At 40.0% G+C, this 22,989-nt stretch overlaps 1 protein-coding gene and 1 non-coding gene across 2 annotated transcripts; both read left to right on the top strand.

Moving 5' to 3' along the window:
* The first annotated feature begins 883 nt into the window (after nt 1-883).
* On the top strand, nt 884-1,811 carry LOC144704169 (uncharacterized). The gene is made up of 2 exons (XM_078576455.1): nt 884-1,036; nt 1,142-1,811. Exons 1-2 carry the CDS (start codon nt 1,022-1,024, stop codon nt 1,601-1,603), a joined length of 477 nt encoding a protein of 158 aa, XP_078432581.1. The 5' UTR covers nt 884-1,021; the 3' UTR covers nt 1,604-1,811.
* A 14,594-nt stretch (nt 1,812-16,405) lies between these two features.
* Nucleotides 16,406-16,511, top strand: LOC144705026 (small nucleolar RNA R71). The gene has a single exon (XR_013581940.1). It is a non-coding gene; the product is annotated as a small nucleolar RNA R71 (small nucleolar RNA).
* The last annotated feature ends 6,478 nt before the right edge of the window (nt 16,512-22,989 follow it).

Below are 22,989 nucleotides of genomic sequence, written 5' to 3'. Positions count from 1 at the left end.
TCTCTTGTCCGACACGTCATGCCACGGGACATCCACGTCGGATAATCTGAACATCCACTAAGTCCCACTGGACGGCTGAAAAGTGACGTAGACTGCCACGTGACCGGACACTGCTTTGCTGACAGTCCACGTGAGCGGAAATGCAAAATTATGTTTTACCACCAAATAAGAAGCCATAAACGCGAATTATTCAATTAGATTTCATATTAACATAATGATTGAGAACAAAGAGAATAGTTTCAGCTAAGAATCCAGGAAAAGTCGAATGCCAAAAGCTGACCCATTCAATAGTGATTCTGCTGGCCCTGTCAATTACAAATTCCCCTCGATACTCTTATATTCGTAACTCTATTCTCTCTCAAAAGCTTTCGTACGGATGGGCAACTTTAGGATACCACACCAATATTTTATGCCCCAAGGGTAAAAAAGTGTACGAAACGAAACTCAATTCGCCAGCGAGCCAGCGCGTACAGGCTGTCCACGTGGCAGTGAGTGCGATGGTGGGGCCAGCTGCCGACGGCTTGTCGATTCGGTGGCCACGTCACCGTCCGAGGGGGGACTATTTGGGCCTTTATTTGGACGGGTTCGGCCCAGTGGGCCCGGCCTACCGTCCTTCCTCTCCTTTACAGCTCGGACAAATGCAGTCAAGATATCAAAGCCAATGGGATACTGCCGCGTGGACAAATAGGCCAGTCGATAAAGCTGAATGCCGAGGGGAAAAGAAAGAAAGTTAATTCGACAGTGGGCCCGGGGAATCCGATTTGGGCCGGAAACCCGGCTAGGCCCAGAAAAGATAAAGGCATCAGTTCAACGTTATACATTTGTGGTAGATTCTCGAAAGGGTATTTCAGGGTTTTCACTTAAAACCACGAGTTGCCACTTTGGTTTCTATCTCTACCATCATCTTGCAATTTGGCAGTATAAATACGTTGCCGCTGAAGCGATTCTCTCACACCGCGATCAAGCTCTTCCTCTCTCTCTCCCTCTCTCCAGCTCCAAGCATTCGTAGCAACTCTGCGAAATGGCCACTGCTGAGGTCATCTCTCTCTCTCTCTCTCTCTCTCTCTCTCTCTCTCTCTCTCTCTCTATTTTGTCTTTTAGAATTTGCAAGCTGATTGAGGTTTACGTTGGCGACGTGCAGGTTGAGACGCCGGTCGCGGTGGCGGAGCCTGAGCTGGCGGTGCCGGCTGAGAACGAGCCCGCTTCAGTGGTAGCGGAGGAGGAGACTCCAGTGGTCGCAGAAGAACCCGCGGCGGCGGAGGAGGAGACTCCGGCGGCGGCAGAAGAACCCGCGGCGGCGGCGGAGGAGACTCCGGCGGCGGCGGAGGAGACTCCGGCGGCGGCAGAAGAACCCGCGGCGGTGGAGGAGACAGCGACGGCGGCGGAAGAGCCCGCGGCGGCGGAGGAGGAGACACCGGCGGCGGAGGTGAAGACTCCAGCGGTTGTGGCGGCGGAGGAAACGGCTGAAGAGGCCGTGGAGACGCCGGCCGCGGCGGTGGAAGCTGCACCGGCGGCGGAGGAGCCGGCCGCGGCGGCGCCAGAGGAAGCGGCTGTTGAAGGAGAAGAGGCTGCAGAAGCTAAGCCTGCGGAAGGAGCAGAATAAGCTGCGCTAGAATGAGAGCCTCCCTTGGACTTGTCTTTGTTGGCGTGATTGCAGGGAGTCCTGAATAAGCCCAGTGGAAAGTTCTTGTCCTGCTTCCCCGTTGTGGGCAGCTCTTCCAAGCAAATCTCTATCGCCTGGCATTTGGTTTTCCTGTTTTCCAGTCTTCGTTTGTTTTTGACGTGCTTCTTAAACATGCCCTATTCTTCGAGTTCTTAGGATTAAATTTTCCTATATTTTATTTGAGTCTTTTCTACGAGAAACGCAACATAATTTGTTTCTGAGTCTTTTCTGCGCCTTCATTCAGCTTATGCTCATAGATTTCCTGGTGATTTTAAGCTACCTCTCTATATGCAAATTTCTATTAATACAGTCAAGGTAACATGTTTCTTTAGTAACTGGCGAAACTCTACAAAAATATCTCACATAATTGTTGGTTTGATGTATAAGTTATTGCTGATGATATATTTTGATAACCCTCATCCATTCTACTAATTACATCGTCAAACTTTTGCTTTCCCTGGTCTCGTTTCTGTCTCTATAAAATATACGTAAAGCTTGAAATGAATTACAGACAAGTACAAGAGAAAATGATATCTCATATCCATATAATAAAATATTTTTTTAGAAAAAAATATGACCTTGAAATATTCTCTAAAGTAGTACCTATATCGGGAGGTAAGGTACCATTTTGGTGGCAGTGGATTCTGTAATTAAGTCTAACCATTACCTCCTAGACCTCTGGCGTTCATCAAAGGACATTTGGCGAGGGCATAATAAATCTACATATCACACCTAAGTGAATTGTCTCTGAAAAAGTCCAAATATTGATGAGTCCAAATCAGAGCAGTAGTTACATGAGACCTGTAAATTGTTGAGTTCAGCTTACCGTATTGAAATATATTCCAGAATAAAAGGTTAAAGCTAAGGAGTATTGGCCTCCCTTAGGTATTTTCAAACAGATAAACTGATCTTTTGGAGATGTTGACTGCACTTTGCAGAGTTATACCACAATATCATGTTCCACTCTACCATATGAAAGATCACCTTTAAAGCTGTCTACAAAAAGGACCTTCCCACATTCCAAAGTGTCAACCACATCACCCGTCAATGATATTTAGCCTATTTGTTTTGGAAGGACATCATACATTGCAACCTCCGTAAGGGCATTATAAAAAAGCTTAGGGGTTGATAATGAAAATGACAGAAAAAATAAAAGTGAAATCAAGGAAGGGAACTTAATCTTTTCAAAAGATGAGCCCTTACTACATTAGATCCATAGTGAGGATGAGAAATTTGAACTAGATCTGAATAACTAGATGATGTTCAGGATATTTACAAGTCATAGCCTACTAGGTTGACATGCCCACAAAAAGAATAATTAACCATATATTCCACATTTGGAAATTACATATGACACTATGCGTATAAGAATGCGGGGGGAGGGGGAGTAGCTGACCAGGGACTGGGAACAGCCAAGTAGGGAGTGGGCAGGTGAAAATCACAATTAAGATGCTAATTTTTTATATTAATTTCGAATATTTCATGTGATATTTCCATTTAAATTATCATAAATAAGTGTTATTCAGTATAAGGTTTATTACATTTTTACAATGAAGTTCAGATTGTATGATGTGTTTTATTATTTGAAGATGCCTTGGTTATAAGCCTAAAATGGGTATGATCTAATATTCATAAATTATGTTTTTAGGGATTAGACTTACACAATATTATTTCTAAACTCCATCTTTCAAATATAGGAGGCATACAATGAGGAAGGGATTTTTCCATACGGCGGACAAGATGTAAATTTTGAAATATAATATAATTTTGTTTTAGGAAAGAGAATTTAACTATGAGGAAAGGGGATAGCTAAGGAAAAGGGACAGGAAGCAAAGTGAAAGAAGGGATTCAAGTTCTCTGAACCTTTTCCTGAAAATTTAGACCACCTTATGGGTGGACAAGAATGGTAAAAGTGATAAGGGCTTGATAAACCTTGAAAGTTCAATGCCCAAGGAGAAGATATAGAAGGATAGAAGTCCTAACCCTGTAGGGGAATTTAACAGAAACATTCAATAATATGTAAATAATAATAATTTATTGAATTTATATTTGATTCTAGAAATCAGAGAAAACTCAACTAACTTTTTTAATTTCAATAGGTGCCCTTGAACTAAGATGATTCCCATCCTCAATAACCTCAAATGGATCATGAATAGTTCTCCCATGCCTAGCATTTTGGCAAAAACAAGAAGAGGATCAAGAAATTCACCAGATTAGCCCAAGAAATACATGAAAACCAACTTCAAAAACTTTGTGTCATTCCTCGAAAACTAGGGTTGGGTAAAGTTTGAAGTACTTTTGCCCCTTTCCCAGACTCAATTTAATAATCCATTCACATAGATGTATAGAGGGAAACATATGAGACTACCTTGAAATTTCGTGGTGAACTTGATAGATGGATATCAAGATATCAAGGTTTAAAACTCAGTAAATCTTTACATTCTGAGCTCTTCATCCTCTCTCCTCAACGCCCAAGTAAACGTTTTTGGGGTTTCTGTGCTGTGATTTTTTTGACAATGCGTGCCCTCATTGGTGCAATCCTCTCCACCATACATCAGCCCACTGTATGAGAATCTGTGCTTCCGCGCATTGTGTGCAATAAATATGTCCTAGTCATCAACTGTTAATAATCAGTGAGATACACCTGATGGGCGGTTGAGGGTGTACCATGTGTCCTTGTCTGCATTAGGCATCATAATCATTAAAATCCTAACATTTGCTTTACATCCATGGTGTTATGGCACCTAGGTTTACATTTGTTCTGAAAAAATGAATAAATGATTTAATATATTATTTTTTACTATAACACACTTCTTTAATGAATCTCTCATCAAAAAATTTCAGTAAAATATGAAAAAATACATAAAACTCACTAAGTACTTTTTGTAATTAAAATAAATATTTTATGACTGAAAATTTTTATTTTATGATGATTCAGTTGTTTAAAAAACTGTAAATTTTCTCCAAAAATCTTAAATAAAAATAGTAAAACACACAAAATGCTATATTATTAAATTTAAACAAGGATAACAGGAAAATTTGGACATTTTGATGTAGATAATGAAGTAATATGGATGATACTATTGTAGTAATTTGTGGTACAACTATAAACACATCATTCTATGTTATTTGATGGAAAATTGTCCATTATTATTGTTTGTAGGTTCATGTGATACCTTTCAATTGCCGTAGCCTGTGTAAGCATGGGTTTCGGTCATGAAAAGATTATTTCTAGTGTAATGCTACTGGAAAATTGAAGCAGTGATATAGTATGGCAGTCAAGTTATTCATACGCATAGAAGTCTTTGTTTACATGGCCATAAATTTTATAGCATTTTCCCTATCAACTATAGTTTTGGACGACATTATAATGGGAAGGGATTCTGTTGAAAGATAGATGGAAGCAATTTGAATCATTTAAAATGATCATAAAGTGGTGCTCAAACTGATTATGGAGAATGATTGTAACAGATTTAGGTTCCAAGTATTGGTTATGGAGCAATATATTTTAGGGAACCCAATTTCACAACCCATTGAAGACGTACCAACAACTATAGGCTGGAATCCACTATCCTCTTTAAGCCAATGGGCCTAGAAAATTTTTAAAATGGAGATGAAAAAAATTAGCATGCAAATTATAAACTTGTTAAAATAACTATTCACACCAGGCATATATCAATTTGATTTACTGAAATCCAAGTTCAGAATACAAACCTTAAACCTTATACTCTTAGAGATCATGCTTTAATTACTTTATGGATTAAGTGTATTCTTCATAGTTATATTCCTTTCTACCTGTATATGTTTTTCCACTTGTATATCTTACTTGATCAAGGATACAAGATATTTTAGTTCATTTGATTTTATTTTAGATCATTAAAATAGTGGACACTCCACAAACCTAGGTGGAGGAAATCATTAAGAAATAGAACCAATAAATTAGAATCTAGAAAAAATATGCAACCTCAGGTTTCAATATTACAGGCACTAGATATAACATAGTATGTGGGGGGCCATTCGATGCATCCAAATCAAAACTTAAGTATCTTATCCCATATTATTAATCAATTAATAATGCATGAATTGGAATTTTCTATCCTCTATACATCATTGCATTTTGATATACTATCTTCATCCATATCACTTAAAACTCACATGGGATCCTACTATATCACATAACAGAGTTACATGTTTGTATTAGATGGCTGATGGAATTCATGTCATAACACATGGACAAGCAAAACCAAGCAGATTTGAAAAACAATGTATCCATTGAGTGCTTAGGAAACCTTTTTGATGTGAGGTGGAATTGAGGGTCAAATAATATGTGTTATTCAGGATAATATAGAATAAAGTGGCTTGATCAGGCCAACAATTATATTGGTGTGTGTAGGGCAATCTAACTTGTAAACTCTCGACCCATCTACAGGGTTAATAGGGTAACTTCTAACTAAACTCAACTCTAGAAATCTCTCGTTTTGAGTGTAATCCTTGACTCTAGTTGGACGACACCAAATATACATGTAACTTAAACAACGTTATTTCTAGCCCATAGGTCATACGGTTATTACAGAAAAAACATGCTTTGAACCTTAGTTATTATATGCAAGACTGTTCTCAACACTTTGCCTCTCAATGAGACAGGTAATATCAAGTGACTCATCATAGTTTTAAACATTTCCTTTATGCTCTAGTTATCAGTTTAGCTATCTGATAACATGATAAATGCATGGATATGTTCACACATTTTAGATCATTTGGTCTTATTAATGTGGAGAAATTTACAAGAATGAGAAGATACAACTTCTAAGGAATTGGATAAATTTTGGGACCTTAAGGATTCTACAAATGAGCATGAAATGATGAAATGAAGTCATGGGCCTCCAAAAGAGCAATCAGACGGAGTTGGGCAACAACCTGACCTGCCTATTGGGCTTTCAAACACCTTACAAAAGAAAGAAACTGAAAATCACAAGGCAAAGCTCTCAACCATTGGAGAAAAAAAGGCAAAATGGCAAGAAAAGATATTGAAGATGCCCAAAGGGATATTTTAGTAATTTTTCCTATGTATAAATACTCTTTTCCCTCATTCTGGACGTGCTCTAGAAAGTGGCTGGCCAGTAGGACAAGGTATTTTCAGAATCCAGGTTGTTTAACTTGCTTGATGTAAGTTCGTTGAAGTTTTCTCTTAATCTCATCTCTTGTTTGCATTGAAAAATGCCTGATGCTGAAAAAATATAAGGATCCGGAATTTAGAATAAGCATGTAGGGCTCAATAGACTTGCATTGAGGTTTTAGGAACTTAAATTTCCATTTTTCCATCAATATCTATCCATTTCCCCTTTGAATCTATCACTTTCTCACTCTAACTATATGTTTTCCCTACTTTCTCTCTCTCTATAATTGACTCTTTCTCTTTCTAAAACTCCATCCATATCTCTAACTTGTTCCCCCAAAATTTCTTAAAAAAATCTCCACCATTTTTAATTTTAAATTCCACTTCTAACTCCCCCTACATCATTTCTTCACTCTCTCTCTCTATCTCTTCATTTCAACCATTTTCTCTCTCCATACACGTGTTTTCTCTCTCTAAGATCAATCACATTCTCTCTCTAGACCTTCCATCATTCCCCACTTTGTCTCTCAAAAAATGCATAAAAAATGCATAAAGTTTGGTGGACAGATTTGCTTATTTGAAATCTAGTTTGGGTCCATTCTTGTAATCCATGAGTAAAGGATTAAAGGAATGACATTCAGGTCAAGACATGTAAAGTAAAAGCACCACTTGGCCTGTTGGATATGCAATGATGAGGTTAGTGTGATGTTTATCTTTTTTCTAACTCTCCCCTTCATCCTTTTTCATAGGTTATCGTTACTAATAGGCTCGGTTCCCACTATCACACACCAGCTCCAACTCTGTTGCTTGTCAGTGTGTATCCACCTCCATCTCTACAGCACCAGTGAGATTAAAAACATCATTACTCAATACCCTCTCTGCCACTCATAGGTGCATATCCGCCTTCATCTCCGTCACATGCAGTGGCAGTATCTCTTTCATTTGTTCCACTCCATTGAATTACCTCAACATCAATTGTCTACCAGACCTCCCAAGGCACTAAATAAGGTATTTAGAGAAAATTTAATTCATATTTTTGTACTGGAAAATTATATTAAAATTTTACAAATTATTTTATAAAATTTGAATTAACTAAGTTACTTAGGATCAATATTTTATGATTTCCTAGAATTATTTTTACTTACTTTTCACTAGTTTAATTATATTTAAGTCATAAAAGAAATATCAAAATCCAAATAAATAGAAATTAAATATAAAATTCACTCCCTCACTTTATGGTTTTGACACTCCCTCACTTTATGGAAACATAATTTTTTTTTTGCATAAACTAGAGGCCTTAAACAACATTCCTAACCCCAATTTTTGGTCAACCACAGAACTAGAATCCGCTAATCGTGCCTTTATCTTTGTGAATAATTTCTTAGTTTTAAATGTATCATATGGAAGTGATACTTCACCTCCACTCCTTTTGAAACAAGTCACACTGAAACTTATAATTAATGCTCAAACTTTACCATTTTCATTCCCCAAAGACTGGTCCTTGATGGTGTCTACATATGCAGAAGCTAGAATGTTCTTAGAACATGACCCTCAATGCCCCTTGGAATATGTTTCAACATGTAGGTGACAATTTGTAGGACAACCATTATGGATGACGTGCCTGTGACTTGACATCACTTTTCTAGGAATGATACCTTGGCTTGGGTTCGGTGAAACATAAGTTCGTGTCCATGTGCCCAAGGTGGAACATGGATGCTTCCTTTGACTTGGGAATATTAGATCTTCTCAAGATAGAAGCTCTGATACTTGCATGGTCTGAATAAAAGGACAGACAAAGTATGAACTTTGGATACAGAATAAATTCATATTAAATATAAGAAATTTTAATTGGGGATAATTGAACAAGAGAAATAACTTAATGTTAATTCTTTTTATGAACTAACTGATTTATGAAAGAATCTTTCAACTTTAGGCATACGTAAGAATCTTTCAACTTTAGGCGCTCAGTCTGCACATATTGATAATTTTGAATTTTGATTACTATCACTTTCCATCAATGAAGAACTTTAAAAATAAAATAAAAATAAATTCCTTTTGTATGCTCAATTAATTTAAGCATATATTAGTACACATGATTTAACACCTGACATACATTTACAACTTAAATATATTTTTATAGACTATGAAGTATGTAATTAAAATTTACTACTTAACCTGCAGCTATCAGATACTTATTATCTCTGAGATTGGAATGCAACATCACTAATTTTTAATTTTATTTCAACAAACATGTGATGTTGTTGAAAAACATTTTACTCAATTCAATACATCCACTTCCATTTGTATTGAAATAAGCAGAGAATCAAATAATATTCAAGTTGATATCAAATATGTTGGTGGATGTTGAATATATATATATATATATAAATTAGTTATTGACGAATCAATTACTTGTTTCTTCAATTCTACCACCATAAAAGTGAACTCATTATTATACATTCTGCTTGAATGAAAGAGAGAAAAGAAAAAATATCTAGTTTTCTACAACTATGAAGAATATTGAATCTATGAATCCCATATTAGAGTGAGACAAACATTAGTGAGTTGGTTTAAGAATATTTAATAACTAATAACTTAGACCATTTTTCAGAAGCCTTAGGTGACTTGTATACTCATCAATTTTTAAAAATGTTTTACAAGATATTTCACATGTCATGCTTTCAAGATGTTAGAAAAACAGTTTCTCTAGAAAGGTATTGATAAGCTCAATTTTACTGTGTTTTTTTTACTGGTTATTTATCAGTAACATGTGTGAGGATTAAGCTTATTCAACGAATTTATAAACCTCACAAGTTAGGGCGAGTGAGGGTCGATCCACAGGGAGCAAAAGAAAACAGCAGGAAATTCCTTTTCAGTCAATAGATATGTTACTTTTCCACTTTACAGAAGTATTTAATCCTGCTAAATAATCTTCAGGGAAACTCACAGAACCGTTCTTTAATTTTTAATTCAGCAAAGAAAATCTCTCTTATCTTATCTTAATTACGTTAAAGTGCAACTTAATCAAGCCGTCTACAGAGAATTTCTCTGTAGACAGATCCTTTGCCCTTTGGGGCAAAGGATCGAACACCTTGCGTGCAGGGATAACCTGCGCGCAAGGTGTTGCGTGCTTGGCGGCCTCCTGCGCGCTGACTATGCAGCGCGCGGCGGCTGCCTATGCACGGAATGCCTGCACGCAACTGCGTGCTGCGCGCGGCTGCGGGCTGCGCGCGGTTGCGTGCTGGGTGCGGCTGTGCGCAGCAGTGCGCTGCTGCGTGCGGCTGTGCGCAGCTGTGCTGCGCGCGGCTGCACGCGGCTGCTGGCTGTCTTGCGCGGCTGCCGCTGCTGCGGCTGCCTTGTTGTGCTGCGTCTGATTGCCCAGTGCGCGGCTGCGTGCTGCGTCGCGGCTGTGCAGCTGGCCTTGGCGGCTTTGCTGCACACAGCGGCTCCGCTGCGTGCGGCTGCTGTTGCTGCACGCTGCTTGTGCAAAAACCGAAGAGTTCTGTTCTTTTGGAAGATTTGGGAAGACGATTTGAACAAAAAGGAACAAAGTTTAAACTGAAATCAAATCTAAAGCGAAACAATCCTCAGTTGGAAAACATTGGAAGATCTTGTGACTCTTCCAACCCAACCAAAATTTTCTGAGAAGAGAGGATTACAGGGCTGAAGCTTGCGATTTCCCCACGTCGGTGTCACGTCCTTGCGGCGGCGTGGTTCTTCAATCCAAGCTATCTTCAGTCTGTTCTTCCTCTCCAACTCCAAAAGCTCATCAGCTCCTAGAGGGTGCAGAAATCCTCTTCTCCAAGCCCTAGTTTCCTTAGAGAAAATTCTGAACAACCTGGCCTCCTCTCTCAAGAGAGTATTTATAGGGTTTCTCTTAAGTCATGCCCAGGGCATTTTCGTAATTTTGCCACTTCAATTTTTGCCCACTTCTCTTGATCCTCCTCTCTTCCTTGATCTTCTTAACCTGTTTCTGAATGTTCACTAGCCATAAAATGTTAAATATATTCCACTTGATTCAAAGAATCAAGTGGGGTTAGTAATTTCATAAAACAATATATATATGCATGACTTAGCATGAATTCACAAGATAATTGTGATGAATTTAAGCTTGAGAACTTGATTATTTGATGACATATTTGAGAGTCATAAAACACCCCCCAACTTAGATCATTACTAGTCCCTTAGTAATGACATGCAGTGAGAATAAAAGATGATCTCAAGGTGAATTTTGACTTCCGATAACTTTGATTCATGCTCTTCTCAAGGAGTATTTTCAGCAATTAAAATTGACCAGCGTAGAAGAATTTTAGGATCTATCTCAGCCTTAAACCTCAACTAAGTGCACATGATCTATGGAGTACATATAGTAAGTACATAGTATATGGAATAAGATCGAGTTAACACCTCAAGCGCACTACTGAACGAGGCGTAGAGAGTGGTATTAATGCTAGCTCAATACTATGGCTATAGTAGCATCGGCTCAAACACACGGGAGACAGCTTTTCCACCTTTATTTTATTTGGCGTTTGCTGCTTGTTGGTCATTTTTTATGACAATCAACTTCAGTACTATGATGCAAGCTTTTGCTTGTTTATGCTGATGCAGCTTTCACTTGATAGTTTGGTGGCGCTTATCCACTACCCATGTGCCGTCCTTAGTAGACCGGCAGCTTATTCCCCAGCGAGTAATGTATCCTTCATGGGTCAGGGAGCTTCACTCACGTCATAATAATACTGCCAATGAGCTAACACTAACCCTACTCTCCACTAAAGCTAAAAAATTTCGTGCATGTAAGTGCTAACTCAACCCGAGGTGGATGGTGAGGTGAGAGAAGTATAATGGTAATAGATATGACTGTCGTGGTATGGATCGTAGTGCACCTAGCTAGGCTTACTTCACCTAGGATTCCCTAGCTGGCCACTCTTGCATTTCTACCCTTTTGAAAAGAATCGAATTATCATGCATATCATTGGACAATCATCTCCTAAGATCATCAAATATCCATGGTTTGTGAATGCAAAAACGAAAAAATTTTCATGGATAATGCATGTAAATGTACTCCCCACCCCCCCTCAATAAAAGGCATGTTCCTACATGACAAATCGTAATTGAGAAGAAGGAGAAAGGAATACCAAACCATGGAAGGAAGGGCGGCGATCAGCATGCGTGTTGTCCAGTGACGTGTTAGGTGGGCATGGATCGGAGTGGCTGCACACGAGAACAGAAACAAAAACGCAGAAACAAAAACAAAACAAGGAAAATAACCAAGCATAGAGAATAGGAAATGTAGTAAAAACAAAAACTAATCGGATCATGAGCTATCATGCGATGGCTTTTCTAACGTAATATTCATGGGGCTGTGAAGATCTTCTTCTAAGTAGGGTTTGAGCCGTTGCCCGTTCACAGTGAATCGTCTTTGAGACGTAGGATCTAAAATTGTGACGGCTCCATTCTCAAAAACCTGCTGAACAAGGAAGGGACCATCCCATCGCACTATTTTCCTCAAAATTTCCTTAACCTCCCGATTGCATAATTCCACTTGGCCATTCGCTTGTGGGTGATAAGGGGTAGTAACTCGATGATGAACACCAAATTTCTTGAGGAGGTTCCTAAAGTTGTAATTTGTAAAGTGTGATCCTCCGTCACTAATGATCGCTCGTGGGCATCCATATCTATAAAAAATATGTTTCTCAATAAAATTAGTCACTACCTTGCTGTCATTGGTTTTTGAGGGGATGGCCTCCACCCATTTGGAGACATAATCGACAGCCATCAATATATATTCATACCCATTTGAACTAGGAAAAGGTCCCATAAAATCTATTCCCCATAAATCAAATATTTCTACTTCTAGAATGGGTTGTAGAGGCATTCTATCTTTCCTACTTATGTTGATGGATGCTTGGCATGATAAACATGTGTTATAAAACTTTTGAGCGTCTTGAAATAACGTAGGCCAAAAAAAACCAGATTCAACAATTTTATGTGCGGTTACCTTAGCGAAGCAATGTCCTCCTCCAGGTTTGGAATGGCAGAATTCCAATATGCTCCTTTGCTCGCTCTCGGGGATGCACCGCCTCAAAATTTGATCTTGGCCTTGATGGAATAGCTCCGGGTCTTCCTAAAAGTAAAATCTTGCATCTTTAAGTAGCTTCTTCCTCTCGTGAGACGTCCAACCTGTTGGAATTTGTCCTGAAACCAAGAAATTGACAATATGCGCATACCAAGGAAGCGATGCTCCTTGTGCGGTTAGGACATGTTCATCCGGAAATGCATCGTTTATTAATGCAGGTTGGGTGTTTAAAATTCGAGAGAGGTGATCTGCTACTACGTTTTCACATCCTCGCTTGTCCTTAATCTCCAAATCAAATTCTTGTAATAGTAACACCCATCTAATCAACATAGGTTTTGCCTCCTTCTTTGCTAATAAATATCTAATAGCTGCATGATCAGAAAAAACAGTAATTTTACTTCCTAACAAATAAGACCTAAATTTTTCTAATGCAAAAATAATAGCCAGTAGTTCCTTTTCGGTCGTAGAATAATTCAGCTGTGCATCCACTAATGTTCTACTGGCGTAGTAGATGACCACGGGTTTCTTGTCAATTCGCTGGCTAACACTGCACCTACTGCAAAATCACTTGCATCACACATTAGTTCAAAAGGAAGGGTCAATCGGGCCCTTGCAAGATAGGTGCATTTACTAAAGCTTCATCTAATTTATCAAATGCATTCTTAAAAAATAGTGTTAGTTCAAAATACTTATTTTTACAAGATAAAAAGTCTGTAACCAGTTGAGAAATTTTAGCAAAATCAAGTATAAAACGCCTATAGAAACCAGCGTGGCAGGAAACCCTAAGGGTTTTAGGTTGGTTGGAGGTGGAAGGCCCTGGATGACCTCGATCTTGGCCTTGTCCACTTCAAGCCACGGCTGCTTACCATGTGGCCCAGCACTACTCCCTCCTGCACCATGAAATGAGATTTTTCCCAACTTAGTACGAGTTCGACTCAATGCACCTCTTCAATACTTTGGTGAGGCTAAGGAGGCAGTTTTCAAATGTGGATCCAAATACAGAAAAATCATCCATAAATATTTCTAAGCACTCCCCACTAGATCGGAGAAGAGTGCATTCATGCATCGTTGGAATGTGGCGGGTGCATTACATAGCCGAAGGCATCGCCTAAAGGCATATGTCCCTACAGGACTCGTGAAGGTCGTCTTCTCTTGGTCCTCAGGATGGATATTCACTTGGTTATATCCTGAATAACCATCAAGAAAACAGAAATAATGCTGCCCGATAATTTTTCTAGTATTTGATCCATGAAGGGTAATGGGTAATGATCCTTCTTGGTAGCCTTATTCAATTTCCGATAGTCAATGCACACCCTCCACCCAGTGGTTATCCTCTTCTTCACTTCTTCTCCTTTATCATTCAGCTCAACAGTCACTCCTGACTTCTTAGGAACCAGTACAGGCTTACCCATCTACTATCGAAATCGCATAGATGGCGCGGCATTAAGCCACTTTAGAATTTCCTTTTGAGGACTTCTCTCATGTGGGGATTCAACCTCCTCTGATGTTCTCTACAGGGTCTAGCTTCATCTTCTAGAAATATCCTGTGCTCACAAATTGAAGATGGAATTCCTTTGATGTCATCAAAAGTCCACCCTATGGCCGATTTATGCTCTTTAAGCACTTTGAGTAAGCTCTCTTCTTGTGTTGGAGTGAGGATGAAGATATAATCACAGGTAAACTTTCTGTACAGTCTAAATAGGCATACTTGAGGGTAGAGGGAAGTGGTTTAAGTTCTGGGTGAGCTTTTACTTCTGCAGAGTCTAAGAGTTCATCATCTAGCTCTCTACTTTCTATGTTGGATAGGTACTCCTTCACTCTTCCCTCTTCTCCTTCATTTTCTGTGCAGAATCTGAGCTCTTCATTGCTCCCTAAGGGGCACTTCATCATCCTAGAAATGTCAAGTTGAACTCTTTCCTTCCCTATCTTAAACTCGACAGTCCCCTTTTCCCAGTCCATGATAGTCCTAGCCGTCCCTAAAAACGGTCTTCCTAGAATGATAGGAGCCAAGCTAAAGTCTCCTGAAATTTTACATCAGTTACTATGAAATCTACAGGAATTTCACAATTTTCTACAGTGATAGTGACATCAGTCAATCGTCCCTCAGGTTGCCTGACCGTTCCGTCGGCTAAGAGTAGGTCCATATGGATCTCTTCAAGCTCCCCGAAGCCGTATTCCTTATACAATGCCGTCGGAATGATGGTGATGCTTGCTCCTGTGTCTAACAAGACTTTTGAAAAAGTCTTTCCTCCTATGTCACATGTGATAAAAGGGGCACCAGGATCCCTCTTTTTTATAGGTATGTCATTTAAAATGCTAGAGGCATTTTCGGAAAGTTTAACAACTTCCCTATTCTTTCTATTTGTGCAAGAGTCCTTAAGATATTTCTTAAGTGATGGTGCACACCTAAGCATGTCTTCCACAGTGACTGTCATTGTGGCCTTCCTAAAGTTCTCTAACAACCTGTTTTCATAATCAAGGACAGGTTTCTTTCTCGTTAGGGCAGAGGGGTAAGGTATGTGTTGCCCACTTGTGGAAGGTAAGGGTTCATCGCCGTCGGGAAGATCCTCTCCTTCGTGCTCCCTTGACTCATCTTTCTTCCTAGCATTCTCTACAGAATACCTATAGGGATCCTGAAGTTCCTTTCCATTCCTCAATCTTGAGGCTGCCAGAACTTCAGGATCCATTTCATCCATTTCCTCATGGCTAGAATGTTGAACATGATGCAAATTGCATGGATTGATGACGGGTTTCATAGGAAAACGTTGAGATGTGCAAGTGTTTTCTACAAGGATACCTTGGGACTCAGAGGGTGGCCTGAAACTCTCCAGCAGCTTCCTCATTTGCTCTTGTGACTCCAGCCTTTGTTTAGTCTGGAACTCCATCATCACCTGCATTCGCATCTCCATTTCCGCCCGCAACTTTTGGTTTTGCTTTTCGATCATATCTGAAATGACGGGGGTTAATATAGAGAAATCAGGTTGATTTTGAGATGAAACCTGATACTGTTGTGGAGGCCTGTGCTGGAATTGTTGTCTCTACTGGAACGGGGGTTGAGCTGCCGGCTTGTTTCCTTGGTGGAAGGCCTCTCCGTTTTGGAAATTTGGCCGCTTTTGACCTGCCCACGGTTGTTGCGGCTGGTTGAAGGCCTTCACCTCTTCTTCCATGGCTTGGCAGGCTCCATCTTCATGTTCCCTGCTAAAACAGAGAGAGCAGATCTTAGCTTTAATGATGGGAGAGTTACCTAGGAAGACATTCTTCAAGGTAGAGGTGAGCTCCTCCAATTTCTGGTTGGTCTCCCTTAGGCCCGCTTGTAGCTCTCCCTCCTTGGCGTTGACCTGCAGAACTCCTGCTCTCTTGGGCTGCACATTCCTACCATTCTGATTGGCTCCAATCTCCTGCAAATCAGTTTCTGCGACTCTCTCCAAAATATCAAAAACTTCGTCCTCATATGCAGTATAGAACGTTCCACCCGTAGCGAGATTTACTTTGTTTTTCATAAAATCAAAGAGAGACTCATAAAATATTTGGGCTAATTGACATTGTTCAATGCCATGGTGAGGACACTTCCTCAACAAATCATTGAATCTCTCCCATGACTCACTAAAAGCTTCTCCATTATGAGGATGGAAATTGTGAATTTCCCTTCTATAGAAATTCGTTTTGGAGAGAGGGTAGAAATTCTGCAGAAATTTTCCTTGCATCTCATCCCATGAGTTAAAGGTGATTCCAAAATTACGATACCAAGAAAATGCTTTTTCTTTTAAAGTTAGAGGAAAATATTTCATTTTTAAAATTTCTGTAGAAATTCCTGGAACATTTTGAGATGAACACCTAATATGGAAGTCATCAAGAAATTCTAAGGGATTTTGAGCAAGCAGTCCATTAAATTCAGGTAAGGAATGAATTAATGCGTTATCATATCGAAAGGAGATACCGTCACCGATGTTCAGATTTACATCAGTTTGACGTAGGCTTCCCGACGGTGTCGACCTGTCAAGCATGGTCCTTCTCCTCTCATGCTGCTGATGAATCTCTTCAGCCATATTTTCCTGCTGGATTTCAGGTTCTGTAACTGTGGAATCTGGAGAGGTGTCTCTAATGTCTTTCTCTGCAGATTTTTCACCAGCTCCTGAACGTGTTACTACCATAAATCTTCAACAAATGGTTAGAATAACAATAAGCTGAGGATTGTTAAGTCCTGCAGCTCTAGGAGAATCAACAAAAAAAATGACTGTAGATTTGCAAAAATGACTGTAGATTCAGAGAATTGACTCTAGATTTAGGAAAATGAAAGTTCCTACTGTAATACCGTGCTCCCCGGCAACGGCGCCAGTTGATAAGCAAAATTTTACTGTGTTTTTTTTACTGGTTATTTATCAGTAACATGTGTGAGGATTAAGCTTATTCAACGAATTTATAAACCTCACAAGTTAGGGCGAGTGAGGGTCGATCCACAGGGAGCAAAAGAAAACAGCAGGAAATTCCTTTTCAGTCAATAGATATGTTACTTTTCCACTTTACAGAAGTATTTAATCCTGCTAAATAATCTTCAGGGAAACTCACAGAACCGTTCTTTAATTTTTAATTCAGCAAAGAAAATCTCTCTTATCTTATCTTAATTACGTTAAAGTGCAACTTAATCAAGCCGTCTACAGAGAATTTCTCTGTAGACAGATCCTTTGCCCTTTGGGGCAAAGGATCGACCACCTTGCGTGCAGGGATAACCTGCGCGCAAGGTGTTGCGTGTTTGGCCTCCTGCGGCTGACTATGCGCGGCGGCTGCCTATGCGCGAATGCCTGCGCAGCTGCGTGCTGCGCGCGGCTGCGCGCGGCGGTTGCGTGCTGGTGCGGCTGTGCGCGGCAGTGCGCTGCTGCGTGCGCGCTGCGCAGCTGCTGCGCTGCTGCAGCGGCTGCTGCGCACGCGGCTGCCAGCGGCTGCAGCGGCTGCGGCTTGACTGCGCTGCAGGCTGGCGACGCGGCTGCCGCGGCTGTGTCTTTGCGCGGCTGCGATTACTGCGTGCGCGGCGTGCTGCGGCTGGCGGCTGCGTTTGCTGCACTGCGGCGGCTCCGCTCGCGGCTGCTGTTGCTGCATCGCTGCTTGTGCAAAAACCGAAGGAGTTCTGTTCTTTTGGAAGATTTGGGGAAGACGATTTGAACAAAAAGGAACAAAGTTTAAACTGAAATCAAATCTAAAGCGAAACAATCCTCAGTTGGAAAACATTGGAAGATCTTGTGACTCTTCCAACCCAACCAAAATTTTCTGAGAAGAGAGGGATTACAGGGCTGAAGCTTGCGGTTTCCCCGCGTCGGGTGTCACGTCCTTTCGGCGAGGCGTGGTTCTTCAATCCAAGCTATCTTCAGTCTGTTCTTCCTCTCCAACTCCAAAAGCTCATCAGCTCCTGGAGGGTGCAGAAATCCTCTTCTCCAAGCCCTAGTTTCCTTAGAGAAAATTCTGAACAACCTGGCCTCCTCTCTCAAGAGAGTATTTATAGGGTTTCTCTTAAGTCATGCCCAGGGCATTTTCGTAATTTTGCCACTTGAATTTTGCCCACTTCTCTTGATCCTCCTCTCTTCCTTGATCTTCTTAACCTGTTTCTGAATGTTCACTAGCCATAAAATGTTAAATATATTCCACTTGATTCAAAGAATCAAGTGGGGTTAGTAATTTCATAAAACAATATATATATGCATGACTTAGCATGAATTCACAAGATAATTGTGATGAATTTAAGCTTGAGAACTTGATTATTTGATGACATATTTGAGAGTCATCAGGTATATGATTACAATAATGAAATTACAGAGATGCTTTAGGTCAAACTTTATACCATGATACAGATACGTACGATGAAAATAAGACAGCTGTTTGAAAATAATTAAAGCATAAGAATTAGTCATTTTGTGAAACGTCAGAAAACAAAATCTGACCAGTGTTTTAAAATTTTACAACAAGATACTTTGTGTCTGGTTAATGAGAAACATCAAGTTGAAAACAAATCGAAAGGAAGCATATCAAGAAAGTGTGAGATTGGATCAACACATTTGATGGTAGACTTCTAAGAGACAAACTACTTGAATTGTTGAACTATCTTAGCAGGTAAGTAAGCCTAGAAATTTGGTTCAGTCTCAGGATTGTTGTTGCAGATAAAATGCTCAGATTATTTATTTGTTCACAGATATTGCAGATGGGTTTCATTTTTGTGATGAGGTAGAATGCATTGAACTATTGTTCAAGATCTGTTCCTCATACAGTTACATCAAGGCTTTATTATACCCCTCATTTATGGGCATCTAGGTGATTTTTAAAATAAGTCTTCTCTCTGCCTTAGTAGACTATTTATGAATTTATTATTCATTACAAAATATTGTATATGTGAAAATGATTAAGTTAATACTTTAAAGCTGTTCTTCATATGATAAATGAATCTTCACAAATAAATGAATAAGATTAAATCCCAAAAATATTATTCACAAAGATGGAATTTTACAGTTATTAAAATACTTTTAAGACAATAGATTGATTAAAAATTTTATGTTCTGCCACGGTGAACTTGAAGTAAAATATATGAAAGAACATAAAAATGAATGAATGGATGTATGAAGAATCACTATGTCAGTCTTTTTAAATCAGTCACTATGCATTTTGAAATATTTTAATTTTAAGATCTGTGGGTTTCCTTAAATGCCGTTTTTGGTGATTCTGGAGAAGATGTGAGACCCAAATCAGGACATAAGTTAAGGCAATCCCATGTAAACTTTTGCCTCTTATTTTTATTTTTTACTTATCTAGGATGAGTTTGTTCCATTTTTTCAAAAATTAGACCTTAATCCTAAATAAAGACCCAGATCTAAATATTGTCATGGTTCAGTGACTAGAACTTTTAAATGTCCTACCAAATCAAATATTTGTGCTATTAGATATGGACAGAAAACAAGATTCTCTTCTTGTGGACTACCAAAGGCCAAACAAGAGATATAAGTCTAAATTTGTGGCTTTATGTTGCTGTTTTAATTTATACTAAACCAAAATATTTCATATTAAGTTCCTCTTAAATTTTTATAATAAACTATGGGGACGGAAATAAATCCACAAGGAAGCATAACTTCAATATCAAACTTTTGTTGAGCTTGGGAATAAAATAAATGATTTTGAAACAAAGATAACTATATTTAGGGATTTTTGTGTAGGTTGTGACATTCTATATAATTTACAAACTGTATTTTTAAGCCTCAATGGAAGTAAACTCACCAAAATATCCACTATCATTTTTTTTTACTTTATTTGGTACTCGAATGGGGAAATATACTTCATTGGATTTCGTAGGGCTTTGAAATAAAAATTCACATCCAAAATGGATAAGTCGATAATTTTCTAGAGGCATTAAGGCCGAGAAAGACTAGATATTGATAATGCTATTTTGACGCAGTTTTTCTAATATTGTGTGAAAATTTTAAATTATATAATACCTTTTTTTATTCTCATGTGGTCAGTCGTTGTGGCAAGTGATAGCCAGTGATGTAACACAACATACGTTGGGATCAAAGGACTCATGTTCCACCAGAGGGAGGGTGATGACAATCGTGTAAATCCGGCGTCGACATACACCAACGTCTATTAGGCTACAGTAAGTGCGACCTGGGAATGACACTAGGCTCCTGATGATCCGGATGTCGAGTTGAAGGCGGAAGGTGCGATTTTGGCTACTGTCGCTTTTGTGCATGCCCTCGACAATTCAAATGAAGAACGTACCAATTGAAATCCTATTCCTCAGAACGTGAATCCTCTCTATCACTAATCTAACCCCGGTGGTGGAGAAAAGCTTCGGAGGCACTGGAAGAAATAATATAACGTCGTGACGGAGTTGATGAATGTACCCGTAGTGGTAGGCGCAAGCAAGGTCTGATTCGGCAGTTGTGGAAGGCATCCAACAAGTAGGCACGACGGGGCACAGGTAGGCACAATGACGAGCACAACAATGGATGAAGTAGTGGTTGCGACGCTAGGGTAGCAATGGGCGTGACTGCAAGCGTGGAGGCGTCAAGGCACGAAGGTGGGATGGTTAACACGGTCAGCCGAGGCTGGATGCTGGGGGTGGCCATGGAGCGGCCGTAGAGGCGGGCGAGGGGCGACCGCGGGGCAACAGAGGGGCGGTCGCAACACGGTCCAAGAAGGCGACTGAAGGGTGGCTGCGTGGGTGGCCTAGATGAGGGCGTCCAAAGGGAGACCGTGGGGCGGATGTAGGGTTGGCCGGGGGGGACTGAGAGAGTGGTCGTAGGATGGTCGAGGGGTGGCCTCACGGAGGGCGGCCTCCGGGCGGTGGCGGGGCAGCAGTTTCCGGTCGGCCGAGGATGGAAGCATCCTCTGGTCAGCCGTCGGGTGCGACGGCCTCCTGTCGGCCGCGGGAGAGGCGGCCTTGGGTCGGCGCCCTTGGGCGCCTGCGGCAGGCTCGGGTCGATGGCCATGGGCGCTTGCAGCGGCCTCTGATCGGCAGACTCGGGTCGGCAGCCGTGGGCGCCAACGGCAGCCTCTGGTCAGCGGCCGTGGGTGCCTGCGGCGGCCGCGGGTGGTCTAGGCGGCTACGAGCTACCTGGTCGGCCGCGGGCAGCCTAGAAGACCCGTCGAACCAGTTTGAAGACCCCCTCAAACCAGTTTGGATAAGTGCATGGAGTTAGGCAATTGGACTTCCAGGCCTTGTCTAGGCTACTTCAGTGCAGGTCACCCTATTTTATACTTGTCCAAATTTTGGCTTATTCCACATGAGAGCACCATATGGGCCAGCTGGTATGCCTTGCTCCCCAAATAGACTAGTGGTAAAAAGGACATGCTTGCCAGTGGCTTAGTACACATACAACACACCCAAGTGCGATGTAGTAGCGATGAATGGAAATCCCTAATTTTGAATGTCTTAAGGATTTATTTTTTGAATTTTTAGTAACCTGAGTTAGAAATATGTCTGGGAGGGTCTTAGGAGATAGTGATGGATTTTAGAGGGAGGAAGACATAGAATGCAAAGACATGGTGTAGGAAATTTGGGTAAGGCATTTGAAGATGAAAATGGTTGACTTTATTTATGAATATTGTGACAAAATAAAATAAAGATATAGATAAAGGTTTACAAATAGAAAGAGTTGAGACTAGAGAGAGAAATAAGAGGTGATAAACCAGAATTTGGGGTAAATTAGTTGTTTAAAGGATCTGATTTATTCAACAATATTTATAACCTTTTCCATACGTAGAATAGGATAAGGGTCAAATCCACAAGTAGGTAATGAGAGAGTAACTTGTTATTAAATTAATAAACTAATTTTTTTGGTGATTTAATAGTTTTCTAGGTCTTTTAACTAGTTTCTAAAGAGGAAATCAACAAAATGAAGGGAAACTAATTAAACTATTTTAAGTAAATGAAATAAATATTTTTGTTGTTTCTAATAAGTTCTAATGATTTGTTATGATGTTTAAGAGTCTTTTTGGTATTTTTCAGGGCAATAAATAAATTTAAAGAAAAAATAAAACCTTAGCTCGCCCTTCCTGCAATGAAATTGAGACTGAAATGAGTAGTGGATGAAAATTGTTGTAGCTTTTGCTACATGAGGAATGTTTTAGTATCATTTGATGCATTGGAAAGCTTGAAGTTTAGACTATTCTCTGAAATGCTTACCAAGAGAAAATGGTAAGAAAATTCAAGTGAAACATTCAGGAGATCACACGAACATTTTTCTCACTTCAGCCAATGGCCAATTGGTGCTATTTCTCCAAGAATCTTAATCAGTCTAAAACTATCTCTCCCATACTGTTGTAGAACAAGAATGGATCAGAGAAATATGATGCAATAGGCCTTCAACAACAAGTTTGGAGCAGAAATCCTTGATGAGATACAAAGAGAGGGGAGAAGAGATTAGATAAAAATGCCCTAACTCTTCCAGCCATCTAATTTCAAGGGGTTGTAGGGCTAGTATTACTTGTTTTCCATCATGGATACATCTTCCCTCCATACCATAATTAAAAACAAGCCTTTCAAATTCAAATTGTGGGTTAGTTCCCATTCTTGGTTTTAGTTGGGCCTATTCTTATTATTTATGAGATGGCTTAGCTTTGTCCTTTCCTCCCAAGAAAATATGAGATATCCACTTG

The sequence above is a fragment of the Wolffia australiana genome, chromosome 6 (genome assembly GCF_029677425.1).
Source record: "Wolffia australiana isolate 7733 chromosome 6, ASM2967742v1".
NCBI classification, from domain to species: domain Eukaryota; kingdom Viridiplantae; phylum Streptophyta; class Magnoliopsida; order Alismatales; family Araceae; genus Wolffia; species Wolffia australiana.
Note: the sequence above shows the minus strand (reverse complement) of the source record. Positions and strands in the feature narration are given on the sequence as shown.